Genomic DNA, 15314 nt, shown 5'->3' with positions numbered 1-15314 from the left:
AACTGACAGCCCATCAACCATCGCATTCTCCGTCTTATTTTCTGTGCCTGACTCTCCACAGTTTACCCGTATCTGCCTTTCGCCTCACATTCTCCTGGTGCCTGGTAAAGCCTGGCAGATCATACATGGGACATATTAAAAAAAAAAAAAAAAAAACAGTTTAGAGCAGTAGTTTCCAAAACACGGTTCATTCCCCATAGCCAAGAGTTATGCAAAGCAACTTACTATAAATTGTAAAACTGAGCTCTAATATCAAAAAGTACATGCACACAGACTTTTTTTACAAGCTGCCTACTATCTGATCTACTGGACATTTACATTCTCACAAGCATATTTGTCTGTGACATCTAGAAAAGTTCAGAGTTGTGGGTTGCATTTGAATATGTGGTTTATGATTTCCAACTCCACCCACTGCTGCATGCTCAAGCATGAAGAGCACCTGGTGTAAGGCCCGGGTGAGACTCAAGTGGTTATACGTAGTGTGATCAATGACAAAAGCTGACTAATCGATCTACAGTATAATCACATTACCACAGCTGAATCCCCATATGCGTTACTTGCTTGCTCCTAGGGTTTGTCAAATTCCCCCTTTGCATTTGTCTTGGTTGCTTCGCTAGCAGATTACTGCAGTTTGCATGAAAGACACTGACTTATCTGCAAAAACCTGCCAACTACTTGCTAATAGCTAGTCACACTAGAGACCACTTGCCTTCAAAAATAAAGGTTGTCCCTTTTGAAACACGTAGGTTTCAGCATTAAGGCCCAGCTTTTACTTTCAAGGTGAATGGTTTCCATTTATGTGTCATGCTTTTTCATGGTTCACAACCACTAAGTGGTTAGTTAGCAAGTATTTTCAGACAAATGAGCATCTTTCATGCAAATTGTCTGCTAATCTTACGAAGAACGCAATCGGTACATCACCTTCCTTATGACTGATCTCACATGGTGACAGCCAGCAACCCTTCAGCACCTACTCACCAAATATATGAGGAAAACACATTTTTCCCCAAGTGGCCGGAGGTTTCCAGGGGGGTGCCAACTGGTCTGTGGCCCATGTGACTGAGGCCTGAGGATTTATATGGGATTAAAACATTGACTGTTTTTTTTTAATATCCATATTCCATCTCTACTGTAAGCAAACATGAAATCACAGATACCAGCAAAACAAATTTAATATTTTTAAGCCAAAAGCCTAAATTTGGGAATTACATCTCCAAAGAGAAACTAAATTATCCAACAAATTGATTTATTGTTATATGCCTACATTATTTTTACATCCATGCCTGCTGTTGTGCGTCTACCGTTTCGACCACAGTCACAGCCAGCCACTACTGCCCAGCTCCTAGTACTAGGAGGTAGGGATGGTAAGGTTGCTGCTACATTAGGACAGCCTGTGCAAAGAGGATTATGGCTGCAGTCCAGATGAGGGTCCGGGGCGGGGGTGTGACACATCACCACTGATGATGCCTGGAAACATTCCCCTAAAAATCAATGGCTTGGCCTCAGCCCATTCAGTCAGCACCATTAGCAGAGTAACCTCTGGACTGAAAACAAGCTGAAGTAGATGCAGCTGCACTGTGTTGCAAAATATCCAATTGGGTGCACTCCTGTACCTGTAAACACTGGAGCTTAACCTGAGCTGAATTTTGAATGGGTTATGATTTATTTATGCGTGTCTCGCAGGTTGCCGTCCACTGATCAAAAGCCTGTTCAAAAGGAAACAGCTGAACATTTGATCACGATCACAAGCCATGACGTCCTTCTTTTTCGTGCTTCAGGAGACAGCATCGGCAGCCATACTACAACATATGTTGTGTGCAGCGCAACACGCTCTATTTGTGCGGCGGTATTTTTAGCATTCCTATACTCATTATGTCAGCAGCAAAAGCACAGCAGAATGCCCAGGCCGGTATGAGTGAAGTGAGAAAGGCAGGAAGACAATGCTCAGTCCTGCTTGAAGTCGGGCATCTGCTCAGCTAAGCACATGTATTGTGGCTGTGAAGAATGTGCTTTGCTCCGATTAAGTTTATTTTTTGATGGCGTTGGAAAACAAATACACCTCGCTCCTCTGCTGTAGCCGTGCATCAGCGAGCTCCTGAGGTGCTGAGAGGTGTGTAAACAAAGAGGATAGGATTCATGTTTCAAAGACAAGAGACATAACTCACTGATGTCAAGATTATCCTTTTTTTTTTTTACTCTTTCAAGTTTGACTAATGAAACAACATAAAAGCATCTTTCTTCAAAAAAAGCTCAAAGCTCTCAAAGAGTGGAAGATGATACTGAGTCCTGTGATGACCATTCTGCTCAAATTGGAACCACTGACAGCTCATTCGGGTCTGGATAAATAGGGTAGGGATGCATAGCCCAAAAGACACCTCCATTATTGAGCCATTAGGAGCAGAGGGGTAAGGACTACAGGAGTAAGAGAACACCACAACTGACATAACCAGCAATAAAGACACCAGCAAAACAATTTATAGTAATTATGATTTTTACCAATAAATAGCTGTATAAATATCACATCTATCTGCACCATTTCCATGGCTTCAATGCCTGCTTTTAACAAAAACTGCTTGCCAGCAAGAACACCCAGGGGCTTCACAAAAGGAGGTGCTGTAGGATCACAATTTGTGCTCGTGTTGTGTACATTGCCAGTGTACATACAAACAATTACTCTTTCTGTCATGTCACCTCCTTTGCTCCGCACTGAGCCAGCTGCCTGAGGTGTCCATCCGGCGCCGTCATCCTTTCTGAGTCCGACTCACAAAGGCTCCCACAGTGGGGAGGTTTCCTTTGCGCCCCCCACCCACCCCCGCATCACACCCACACAATAGGGGATCCATTTCAACCGCTTTTAGCAGGGTAACTTGCTACTTTTAGTTCTCAGCCCTCCCTCCCCTGAGGGTGCAAGTGGTGGAAGGAGGAAAATAAAGACGCCAGGTGGATGCTTGGGAGTGAGGTCAGGCTTGTGGCACACAGTGGCCCTTCGAGCCAGCCCCGCCGTGGCTGGATGTCTTTTTTTGGTAAAGCTTTGCGGGAGGAAAAGAAGCTGATACCACAGCCTGGAGCGACCATGATGCCTGGTTTCAGTGCTATATTGCAGAGAGGTTTGGCTTGTGACCTTGATCAAGGTAAAACACATTACAAAGGACATTCTACTCTGGGCCTGTTGGGAACCAATCATATACATCTTAATACACTTAATGGGCAAAAACACTCGGCCACACCTATTAATCTCTGAATTAATGTGTTTTCAGTCCCATGGCTGCAATGAATAAAAATGAAACACCTAGCGCCTCTACAAGCATTTATGAAAGAATGGGACATAGTGCATTAAAGTCGCCAAGCCTCTGACATTAACATCAGCACTAAAACTGTGCTCCAGGAGCTTCATGGCATGGGTTTCCGTGGCTGGGTAGCTCCTCTAGGTGTGAGGTGTAGGTCGCCCAGCACTTCTAGTCATACAGTGTATGCAGGGGTTGGCGATTTGGTCACAAGATCATATGAACAATCTTTTGGGGATAAATCACGACTTACAATCTGAATCACAAACACTTCTCTAACCCAAGCCCATATAAGCTAATCTTGTTACTCAGCAGTAACTACTTCCTGATTTTATTTTGCGATAACCCAGACAAGTCCCTATTGAAATGAATTAGAAGAGCACAACAGCTGCAAGTTCAGTGTCCTTTGGGACGTTGAAAACAAAATGTTAAAAAAATAAAAAAATAAAATAAATTACCAGTTAAATCTGTTGAAAACAATTGTTTAGAAAGGTGTCTTTTTGAGTGTTTTGCCTAACCTAGCATACACATTGTGTCATGACACAAAAAGCTTACATCACACAGGTGAAAAATGCGATTGTGTAAGTCGAACAAGACAACAGGCCTAAAGTTTCCCAGTGTTACACAGTTACGACTATTAAAAAACAGAAGATTGGATTCTGTGTGCTGGGAACACGGATATTCAGGATTCTTTCAGCTCACAGATCTCTGCATGCTGTTTTTACCAGAGGGGCTCTAACTGGACGTGGAGGTGTGTTACTTTAGGAAATTACAAAAGAGGAATTTATCAACTTACGAAAAATAAGGCTTTAAGAAGGGAATTCACATGATTGCGTCTTTGGCTGGACTTAATCTCACAATAATGATTGAGAGCAAGAGGAAAAAACATGTGAGCTTTTCCTTACAGAGCTTTAGATCTGCTGGTGGGCAGATTTTGGTACCTTTCCTGTCTTTATGCCAAGCTAAGTCAATTAATTAGAATGGCATCAATCCTATTAACCGACTAAATGATTACCAACACGTCACACTTTCTTCTTTAATATGGCTCAAAATGCATACACTATTGGGAGAATTAGTCTGTATCCATCTTCTCTGCTTCCAGCAAGCCAATTTCAAAACTACTAACTTAACTTAAAGGACATCAAATGCCCCCTTCAGGTCTTGCTTAAATAACGGGAGAAGAAAAACTCAGCCGAATGAATCAAGAGAAGGAATCCTCTATGTAACTTCCAGAAAAGGAACACAAGGAAAGCAGATCAATCCTACAATGCACCACAATGCCAATCTTCAGTGCTGCTGGAGGAATACTGAAAAGGCCTCATTCAATCAATGATGAGAGGCAGGAAGAATGAAGACTCTTGGTCTTCTCCCCCCAGACTGAAAAAAAAAAAAACTTCAAATGATCCAGTAGTTCTAATGTTTTTGGGGGTTTGTTTGTTTTTGGTTTTTTGGTTGTTTGGGTTTTTTTAGGGGGAGGGGTTTATTAATTCAAAACGAGTGTTTAACCGAAAACACATTTTCTCCTTCAGCGTGGTTTGAAGGCTTTCCTCTTAGCTGGATAAACACTCCAAATAGTAACAGTCCCTGAAGAGGACTGAAAAGAAGAGACAGAAAAGAAAAGTGAACTGGGTCGCAGTTGGTAGTTTAGTCAACCTGATGAATTAAACAGACCCTCTGAGGCAATAACACTCTACAACACCCACACAATTAATTTTGGAATTCAGAAGAACTAGTCACTTCTGAAATAATCCTGTTTTTTGGTAGCTTTGTCACCGAGAGCTGGAGTTTATCTCATTTCAAACTCGCAACCCCTCGGAGAGTAAGGAGTTTTCTTCTTTGACATCTTTCTGGCTGAAAAACCATTCCCGAAATACAATATCCACCTTCTGCTTCGATAGAATGAAGTTATTTCAATCAGCTAAAGAGAACTGTGCTGGAAAATGAAGAAAAAAAATCAATTGCAATCAACTCAAACACTTGAGTCTTCAAACTGACAAAAAAAAAAAAAAAAAGTGGGTAAATGAGCGTCGATGGGCTGCAATGAAAAGCCCTTTAGAAAGTTAACCTGACATTAAAAGTAGCTTTTCTGTGTGCAAGCAGAGGGAGAGGAAGTGAGCTGATAGAGTAGAGGTGATGAGGACGGACGGGCGGCCAGCCAGCGCGTCGCATGCAGCAGGTTGACATGCACAGGCGAGCCGGGCCGTCATCTTGACGGCGCACCCAGAGCAAGAAACAGACTGCTTGCACGCACACACACACACACACCACCTTCAAAGGGGACAAAGAGCAAACGTAGAATCTGTACATGCACTGATTCAACCTGAGAAGGGTGTGCGCACACACCCAACACCAGCACAAACAGATACATTGAGCAGGTTAATGAGACATCTAAGAGAAAGTGAAGTCGGAGAGGGCTGGCCAGAAATCAGTGACAGCAGCAGCTGATCCTCCCAGTGTGATCTTTCCAAAGACAGAGGAGGGAACGGCGATGAGGGGAAAGCAGTTCAATCTCACAGAGGGCACAGAGGGCTCTATACTGATCAATGCCACTGCCACAGCTCTTGACCCCACAGCCAATATGCACTGCTGGTATGACCTTACTTGGGAGTAGGTGTGCATTTTCATGGCCAACCATGAAACTGAAGCATGTACACTAAATATAAGCCCCCCCCCAAAAGAACAAACAAAAAAAAAAAAAAAACAGGAACAGGTACCAAGGACATAAAGAGAACAGGCTTAATGGGACAGAAACCAAAGTCAGGGAAACATGAACTTACCATCTGTCTACCTGCTACTGTAAATACATTACACTCAGAATGAACTCGGGCAGAGATTCATCCTGAATCTGGGGGGTATGCAACATGCGTATTAAATAAGCTCACTTTTTTTTTTTGCTACGTCCTCTGAGAAAAGCTCATGTCAGATGTTTATTAATGTCTGTGTATTTGTGCTACCAAAATAAAAGGTCTACAGAAGAAATTTGGGTTAGAATTTCATTACACATGAATGTGTCTTCCTGTGTGGCTAGAATCGGGCCTCTTTAATTAGCACTTTCATACTGTGAATCTGCACTGTGAATTCTGTAACACATTTAGATGGAGCTGCTAAACTATAAAGTTCCCCGAGATCCATTGCCTACATATTTTTTTTTAAACTGTTGTCCTTTTGTAAAGACAAGACATAAAAAAGCCACCCACTGAACTACTAAGTTACATGTTAAAGCAATCCAAAGATTGACAGGTCTGCTGTGCCTAGCTACAGTTGCTATGTTAGGGCAACCGCTGATGAGGTGAGGGATTTAGCGAGCAGTCACCTGATAAGTTTATATGCACAGCAGCAGCCATCAATCGGGGTAATGTCCTTTGATCTCTCTACAAGTGCAACCATAAAGATTTGTACATTTTGCTTTGACAACTTCAAAAAGAGCAGTTTGCAGCCTTTTCAATGCTTTTCTTTTTACGCTTCGATGAACGGGGAACATGTTTAAGAGGATTTGATGGAGAGACAAGCATGTAGCACCACAAAAGATGTGTAGCATCCGCCGTAGCATCCGCTCTACTGCAAAGCCTGAGGGACACTCATACTGATTTATCATATTCAGAGTTCCAGTCCACAGAGGCGGCTGCTGCAACCATGCACCAACAAACACAAAGCTCCATACGAAAAATTACACACATAAGCCCACAAATATGTATGTAACACCAAATGTACAAGACACAGAGGAGCACAGAGGAGCACACAGTAGCTGGCGATATCTGGGACAGGCGAGAGCGGATTCATATGGAAGAGAGATAAAGGTGAAATAGACAGAGTGAAGTGAGAGAAAAAAGGAAGCCAGACTGCAAAGGAATGAGTGAGCAAGTTAAAAAAAAAAAAAAAAAGAAGCAGAAAATGAGATAAGGGTCATCGCGGCGCAATCTGCTGTCTCTGAAAACAACTCACTCTGCAGGAATGAGCAGGAGACTGCAGGGATGGCAACAGAGAAATAGATACAAAGAGGGAAAATAGGCATTGAAACGACTTCAATTCAATACAGACAGACACCCAGAAGCACTTCCATTTAATTAAGGCAATACAAGAAAATGGCAAGAGGAGCGAGAGAGGGGACAGATAAACCCAGCGAGGTTTGGGAAGTGCGCATGAACGCCCAGTCAAGGTCATGTAATGACGTTCAACAGCTTTCAGCCTGAAGACCTTTCACCTCCCCGTCACTGTCTCACTCCACAACACTAATCCTGACGGACGCTGTGCTGATAAACTCCTAATAGTGTCCTTGACAACCTAAGCTGGACGGTTCATCAGTCCTTGTGTTATTCCATCTGTAATATACTGCAGCTCAATAGTAATACAAAATAGCTCTTTTTAAATCATTTAATTTCATTATTTTATCCAAGTGATGACAGCAACTCGCAAGTCCAAAAACAACTCTACCAGACGCCATTCCAAAGTAAAGCAAATAGAGAAAAAAAGGGGCAGACTTGGGAAAATGAGTACTGGACCAAAACACTCTGTGTGACCCTCCTGTGGCTGTACACCTACGAGACACACACACCCACCCACCTACCCACTGGATAATTAACAGGGTATAAGTAAAGACAGCAACCCACACCCATTAGCTCTGTTTTTCTAAAGTCCTTTAAGCATACCATGACACTTTATTAGCGATCAATAACACATTTAAAGATATGAGATTTAACCCGGGCAGACCGCGCCTGCGATTTTATTAACGCATTAATAATAAAGCGAGTGGTTTTTAGTAACTTGAGGGGCAGCACAAGCAGCTACCAGTTACCCAAGGTTTATTTGAAAACGGAAGCCTTGTGGGCATTATAATGCGTCGGGGCGGCCACACTAACACTCACAAATCAATGTACACTTCCTTTACAGTCAATACATGCAAGCCTGGATTACAGCCACAGGACACAGATTGCTCATGCTAGTCAAGTCCAGGCGATGCTTTTTCTGCAGCAAATGAGCATTAAAAAAAATAAAAATAAAACGAGTGTCTTTTGATGCATAAACAGCTCTTCTCACCTGCCAATCACTATGATTGTCACAAGCCGACACCCTTCGTTTATGAAAATGGTATGTCAGTCTTTTTTTTTTTTCCGCCTCAGCCCACACAGATGATACAAACACACACACCCTCCCCATGTTGCCTCTCCTGCAGGAGGGCTGCTGATCAGTTAGGCTGCTGAATTTCTAATAGGACATATCCTATTAACCTCACTCACACAGGGATCACGAATTGATATCAAGGAAGGAGAACCGCATCAGGCCTGCTGGAAAGGCAGAGTATTTCCCAGCCAACCGTGATGCTTTTATCTTAATACAATAATAATAATAATAATAATAATAATAGCTTCTTCTAAAACAAAGAAAATCTATTAGCAGATGTTGTTTTTACTTGACAGATGTCTGATTTTTTGCATTTCAAATATCACACAAGTAGTCAAAGACAAGCACTGTTACCATATATCTAAATGGGGTGAAGAAAACAGTCAACATAAATCAATTGTAAGAGAAAGATGTAGACAATTTTACATTATTACTGCATTATTATATTATAGTATAAAGAATATTAGTCCACAGACAAGTTGATGAATTAAGTGCCAGTATAAGTAATAGCCATTATGATGACCATGTGTGCTCTGGTTAAAAAGAAATCGCTTGACCACCTCTAAGCAAAAGCATCATCTCTTTAGAAGCATCATCCCTTTAAGTATCCCAGACTGTCAGTGGAGTGGAAATCCATGAGAGCTACCCCACCACCACCACCACCACCTCCTTCAGCTACCTCTCTCATCACTGTACATGGATATGGACAATTACAGCACACTGGCTTGTCACCCACACCAGTGGGATTCGCAAGAGTATCTCCCCCACTCTGTGTGTATGATGAAGAAAAGCCAAAAGGAGGTAAAATCTTGTCACTTCTAGAACACAGAACAGAGATCAAAGAAACGTCTCTGTTTCCTGTGTTCGGCGTTGCAGAGTAGAAACAAAAAGACTGCTTTGTGGTTTAATGGGGACTCCATTACAAATACAGCAAGGTTTAATTGAAAAATACACAGGAAGAATCAGTGGTGGCATTTCTCACATCCTGGTCTATGTTTGTGTTACAGTGGCTATTATCTAGGTAAATAGGTGAGGATTTCTTTTTCCGTCTCTGTATGCATAAATCTGCATTCAAATATGTGCAATCTGCTGGTATAGGAGATGATTTTGTTACCGGAAGCTGTCTGGTTTCTGCCTGCAGTGTGAACAGTACTGATCAGTCACATTTTAGCAACTTCTGACCACAGTATGGTGGAAGTCATGGCCTAGATATCTGTTAACCGTAAATGTCCTCGCTACACTGGAAGCCCTGAAATGCTGGCGGTTGTCCCCAGAGGCTAACTCATTAGACGATAGCCGATGGGCTCCCAGATTGGTGATGAATAAAAAGCTCATTGATTCCGTCATGCGCCACATGTCCATGTAGATTTATTTACCCTTTGCATCGTGCACACCAGAGAACAGATTGTGTCTGGATTTTTAACTCTTTTTGTTTTATTTTGTACATATGTTCAAATCACTAGGGAGCCTCCCATGGTCTCCTCGTGTGCTAAATGATTGTCTTGGACGAGTACGTGTGCAAATTTGTGTGTTTACAGGGGAAGGGGTGCTATCTCTGCAGATGGAGGCGAGGCAGCGGGCAAGCAAGCAATTACAAGCTGGTTGGCTTACACCTCCCCCCACCGTCACCCATACATCGCCCTGGGGCTTGCTTGCATTAAGAAATCATGGGTATAATGGTGGAATGGGCCTCAGGGCCCCCTCCAAAACAACCTGCTAATCCCCTTGTGGTGATGGGAGGGTGTTGAATCTGGGGGTAACAGGGCATCCCGGCCGCTCCGACAATGAGTCCACCCCTGACACGCGCCAGCGCCCTCAACCACCCATCGCTTCACACCGCACCTCCTCCAACCACCCCAATCAACTACAGCAACATCCTCCCGAGGGAGGAAACAAGCGATGTCAGCCACGGGAGAGGAAAACCCCCCAGGCCCAGCGTCGCCCCTCCATCTCAGCTGGGCCTCGAGCAGAAACATTCAATCAGATCACTGCGCCTTTCTCTCTGCATCTCCTGGCTGTTTTTGTGCCACAGCACTCAAACAAAGGATGCACGCTAAATCGAGCTTCGCCAATCAACCTCTGGTAGAGAATTCAACTTGCACAAACAGATCCGAAGCAGCTCGTTAAAATGGTTTAATTATGTATCCAAATTGTGATGAGCAATGACACGCTTGATTGGTTGTATCAGAGGGCCTTAATGAGGAGAAAGGCCTCACTCTGTCTGAGAATTAACATGACGTCTGCTCTCGCTAAACATGACACAATGCAGCCTCCAGTGCTCTCTCTTTCCCTCGCTCTGTCTATTCAGCGACTGAGTCAAAGTGTGTTTGTCCTGGGCGGCATTCGTGACAGATTACTCTTCATCTGCTTATGGAGCGTCGGACAGACTTCCTTGGGTAAGTCTGTCATCAAATATTCGGTTTAGCTTAAATCAACACCATAATGTCACACCACCTCTTATTTCTTTCAATGGCAATCTCATCCTGTTTACCAGGAACCTGTGCCATCTCTGTGCTGAGATCTCTGACTTCCATATATAAAGAGATTTTTCCTCTTTGTTCAGTTTAGTGTTTCCCCATCCCAGCCCCAGCAAGTCCATTTAGAAATCATACATTAACATCGTCTCATCAATCTTCCAACCTTCTAGCTTCAGGTTAAAAACCAGTAATCATCCCGCTGGTGGGCTAATGGGCACCTTAACATCAACTCGCCGAGAGTCCATTCATATTTCATGAACGGCAGTGTCCCCCCATCTTCCCCGGGCCCCGCTCAGCTTGTAAGGCAAATCGACATCAAAAGCGTCAACCTTCCAATTAGATGGCGAGACATTCTGATCTCATCTCAATTTGGCCCGAGATCAAATCTTCCCACAAAGATCCAAGGAATTCCGAGCCCTTTTAGTTAGCCAGCCTACCCTGTCAAACGGGGAGAAAATGTTCACTGAAAGCACTTGGAGGAGGAGGTCGCATTAAAAAATGCCTAACGCAGGGACCTTCCTGTTTAGATATCGAGATATCACAGCAATTCCAACAGCAACAGTGTTCAAGAAAGGTGCTAGGGGAGTGTGGTTGAAAACAAAGACCAGATGTGAAAACATGACGTTAATCCTAGTGAGGTGCGACTTAGAGCAATGGCACTTCAGGCAGTGTTTTGGGAAGACCTGTGTAAAGCACCAGATGTTCCTCCTGGCATGAATAATTTGGACAGTGATTCCAGGTGGGCATCAATGGCCACTTCACAAATGAGGCTATTTTGCCGTAAGATAAGCATCAAGTTATCCTTTTGCCCCGCAAAATAAGTGATCGATGTGAAGACCAGCTGATTTCATATATTCTCTGTTATTTGTAAAAACAATGCAGCAAAGACACTAAGCTACAAGAAGTATATATAGTCTAAAAGCCTTAGAAATGCCTCAGCTCCTCAGACAGTTTTTTTCCACTCTTTTCTCTATATGAGGTCAACGAGAGAGGATTTCCCTAATATGGTCACATCACCCACGCAGCTCTGTTAGCACAAAAGCCCCACCCACCTGTTGTTAAAACACTTGTTTTTACAGAAGGAAACCAATCAGAAGAATGCTGGTTTAACAGGAGGGAGAAGGGAGCTTTTTTACCCAGGCAATGGATTCACTGCAGCAAGGCCCAGAGGAAAGTAAATAAGAATTACTCTGAGTTGTCAGTCACAAAAGGCTTCTCCAGTAGACTCCAAGAATAAAAATACGGAGCTGGAAATAAAGGAAAACAGCCGCCCTTCTTCTTTCACTCCTCTAAGGGTCACTATATGTTACAGAAAGTGAAATTCTCATAGTGTGGCAACCCTATCTAACACCCCCAACATTCACACCCAGTATGCGCCTGTAAGCAAAGTTCTTTCTTCTATATCTTTCTCTTTTGTTACGCAGCTATTCCTGTCACCATCCCTATAAAAGGTCAGCCTTCCATCCCACCTTTGACTGTGACAGTTGTGAACCAATATAAACACATATTTCCTTCCAACAATGCAAGGAAAAACCTCTTTTAAACCCCCTCTTTGTTGCTCAATAGTTTCTCTAAAGTCTGTGAGTGTCTGGAGGGGATATCACTCATTCTGTTGGTTCGAGCGGATCAATAGAGAGACTAAAAACAAATCAACCTGCCCGAATCTCTGACTGCGACCGCTTAACCTGCTGAAGCTGCAATTATCATAACTAAAAGCAATCTGTGTCAACCTTTCTTGTGTGCGTGTGTGTCTGGCTCTTCAAACCTGAATTTCACAACAGGAAATCAGCACAGTTCCTTCCTTGAAAAGGATCAGGCCACACAGAAGAGTGCCTCTGCCAAAACAAGTCTTAGAAAATAAATCTCAGCCAATTAATGGGGTCTTATTGGGAGTTATCGAGGAAGAGGGAGGGTGTGTGTGGGTGGGTGGGGGGGGGGGGGGGGGGGGGGGGGGATCAAAAACCTTAATCCAATTAACAGGATGCCCTCTAGCAGCGGAGGGACAATACAATAGTGAGTATTTAGCTTTCAAAATAAATGCCCTCCATTTATCCAGCCAAGTGAACTTTGACAGCATGGAATGGGTTTAAGTAGCTAAATGGAATAAATCTATTATGTGGTATAAAAAAGTTTAAAAAAAATAAAATGATGCAGGCTAATGGTTCTGGACACTCTACCCTGCACGTGATTAAACACATTACAATATAACTGCAGAATGAGGAAGGTCAGATATTTAGCACTTATGAGGGCAGGGAAGGGAAACTAGTAGAGCACTCAGGTGACCAGATCACAAACGTGTGACATGGAGAGGTCAAAGGCCAGTTTCTGGTTCGCTGTGCTTCACTGATTTCAAGTCCAGGTGGCAAAAAGCACCCATAGCACCCACAGTGGGATTTCTGAACACCTCAGACAACATTGAGAACCAAGGAAAGAAGGCATGATATGAACACACTGAGTACCTGTGCTTAACAGATCACAGTTTTATTACTTTGAATGGGTTGGCTTGCTTTAGTTGTAAAAAAAAAAAAAAAAAAAAAAGCTCAAATGATCGTTGGCTCCCTTTTACACAGACTCAACCAGAGCAACACACACACACAGAGGACAGTACAATATCTCTAGGGAATATTATTATGAGACATTTAAGCCGCCTCTCAGCGGCCGCATCTCAATAAGATGCCCCACCACCACCCTCACCCTCTGGATTTTTTTTTTCTTTTTGCGTCTGAATCCAGGCACAAGACGAAAATTCCTGCCACACCAACAGGGAAAAGTCTGTGTGGGGTTTTCTTTCCTTTGCCACATTTGGCTTCGTTTGCTTTGCTGTCGCTTGTTTGTCTCACTTCACTGTTTGATCCAAGAGCCCCCCCTCCGACAGTCTGAACAATGCGCACTGTACGACAGGCTGCACACATTTCCAGGACTTCTCAAGGTCTGGGACAATCTCCGTGGTAGAAAAAGCATCAACAATAATAATAACAATAATTTTAACCCCCCGTTCGGCTTTCTTTCGAAGAATTTCTAGATGCTGGGCAAAGGACACACAGACAGACATATAGCGACTGGCTGTGAAGCAGCTGATTCCCACCACCACCACCACTGAAACAGACAGAGCCTGAGCGAACACACAGCAGTAGTGAAGTCAAAATAGCTCGCCAGTTCACATCCTCATAATGAAAATGGGAAAATAGGGCAAAGCGCGAGCAAGACTTAAAAATATCAAAAATGTGGCATTTGGCAAATCAGGAGGAGAAGGAGGAGGGGGAAGAAGAGGAGGGGGTGAAGCGGGCAACCTTATGCTTTGCAATGTGGCAGTGAGATGAAATCCAAGCTCCCATCACTGGGTTGTTTGAAAGAGAGCGCTCGCCTCGTGATAAAAACACAGTCATTCGGTCTCTAACTGCGCCGGGAATCAGCATCCAAGTACAGCCACTTCACCACCTCCCGTGCGCACATTAACACATGCCCTTACAGCTGAACGCGAGTGAAAGCAGTTTATTTTTTTAGAGGAATATGAAGGCAAATTAAACTTACCGACGCCGTATTTCTCGTGTTCTGTAGGTATCCACATGTTTACTGTCGGTAAGTTTAAGTGAGTGGTCGGAATAGCAGCGAAAAGCAAGGTTTGGGTTCCGTGTAACGCATTCTACTGGCGTGCTTTCCTCCGCTCTGTAGTAGGAGTCATTGTTTAGGTTACAGCAAGAGAAAGCGCCTCAGCCGCCGCCGCTGCTGCTGCCGCTGCTGCTCGTAGTGGTACGGAGACGCGTTGCCTTTAGGTTCTGTGGGAAATGTGACACCCGGAGAGGTCAGAGCACTTTGGAGCCCCCTGCGAAATTATTGTTTGTTATGGTCGGAAGATTTGGAGAAAATGAACGCTGTTCGTATTTAAATACCAGCATTTTCATACTTTTTAGAATGATTAAGCTTTAGCAGGCTGTATTTGTAGCCCAATGCCCTGTTCAAAACTGTCACGGCAATGGGTTCAATCGGGGTTGGAGCTAGTTATTTGTCAATCCTACTAACAGAGCAATAACACATTCATTGCTAAGTATGTGGCACTGTTAACTTGTTTTAACATTAGTTTGTTTTATAGTTAAAAAATGACGACTCAACGAGCTACGGTTACCAACTAGCATAAAAAGCAGTAGGAGTAATGTTAGCTTATTTTTCATAGACAATACAAACTGTTAGTTTTTTAAAATATTACTTCAGGGCTGTTAGCCTACACATAATATCATTTAAATATGTTTCCCTGAGCCCCCACCACACACACACACACACACACACACTAAGTTGAGGATTCATTCCATCTACTAGTTATTATGTGGGGGCTGAGATTTAAATGTCTAACGAGAAAACCCCCGAGTAGTACCTGAACGCAACAACATCGCCAGCAAAGCGAAAAAGCCGAGTGACGCATTGTGGGACTTGTAGTAGG

At 43.4% G+C, this 15314-nt stretch overlaps 1 protein-coding gene across 2 annotated transcripts in view; it reads right to left on the bottom strand.

Moving 5' to 3' along the window:
• Nucleotides 1-14622, bottom strand: part of dock4b (dedicator of cytokinesis 4b) — a 141334-nt gene extending 126712 nt beyond the window's left edge. For both annotated transcript variants that reach the window (XM_085385937.1, XM_085385938.1), the window contains exon 1: nt 14411-14622. In XM_085385937.1, coding sequence (XP_085242063.1) covers nt 14411-14447 — 37 coding nt within the window. In that variant the 5' untranslated portion in view covers nt 14448-14622. The remainder of the gene's footprint in view (nt 1-14410) is intronic.
• Nucleotides 14623-15314: the final 692 nt, after the last annotated feature.

This window comes from Rhamphochromis longiceps, linkage group LG17, assembly GCF_057381845.1.
Source record: "Rhamphochromis longiceps isolate RC_006_pf linkage group LG17, R_longiceps_female_GT1.1, whole genome shotgun sequence".
Lineage (NCBI taxonomy): Eukaryota > Metazoa > Chordata > Actinopteri > Cichliformes > Cichlidae > Rhamphochromis > Rhamphochromis longiceps.
This window is presented reverse-complemented; position numbering and strand designations above follow the sequence as displayed.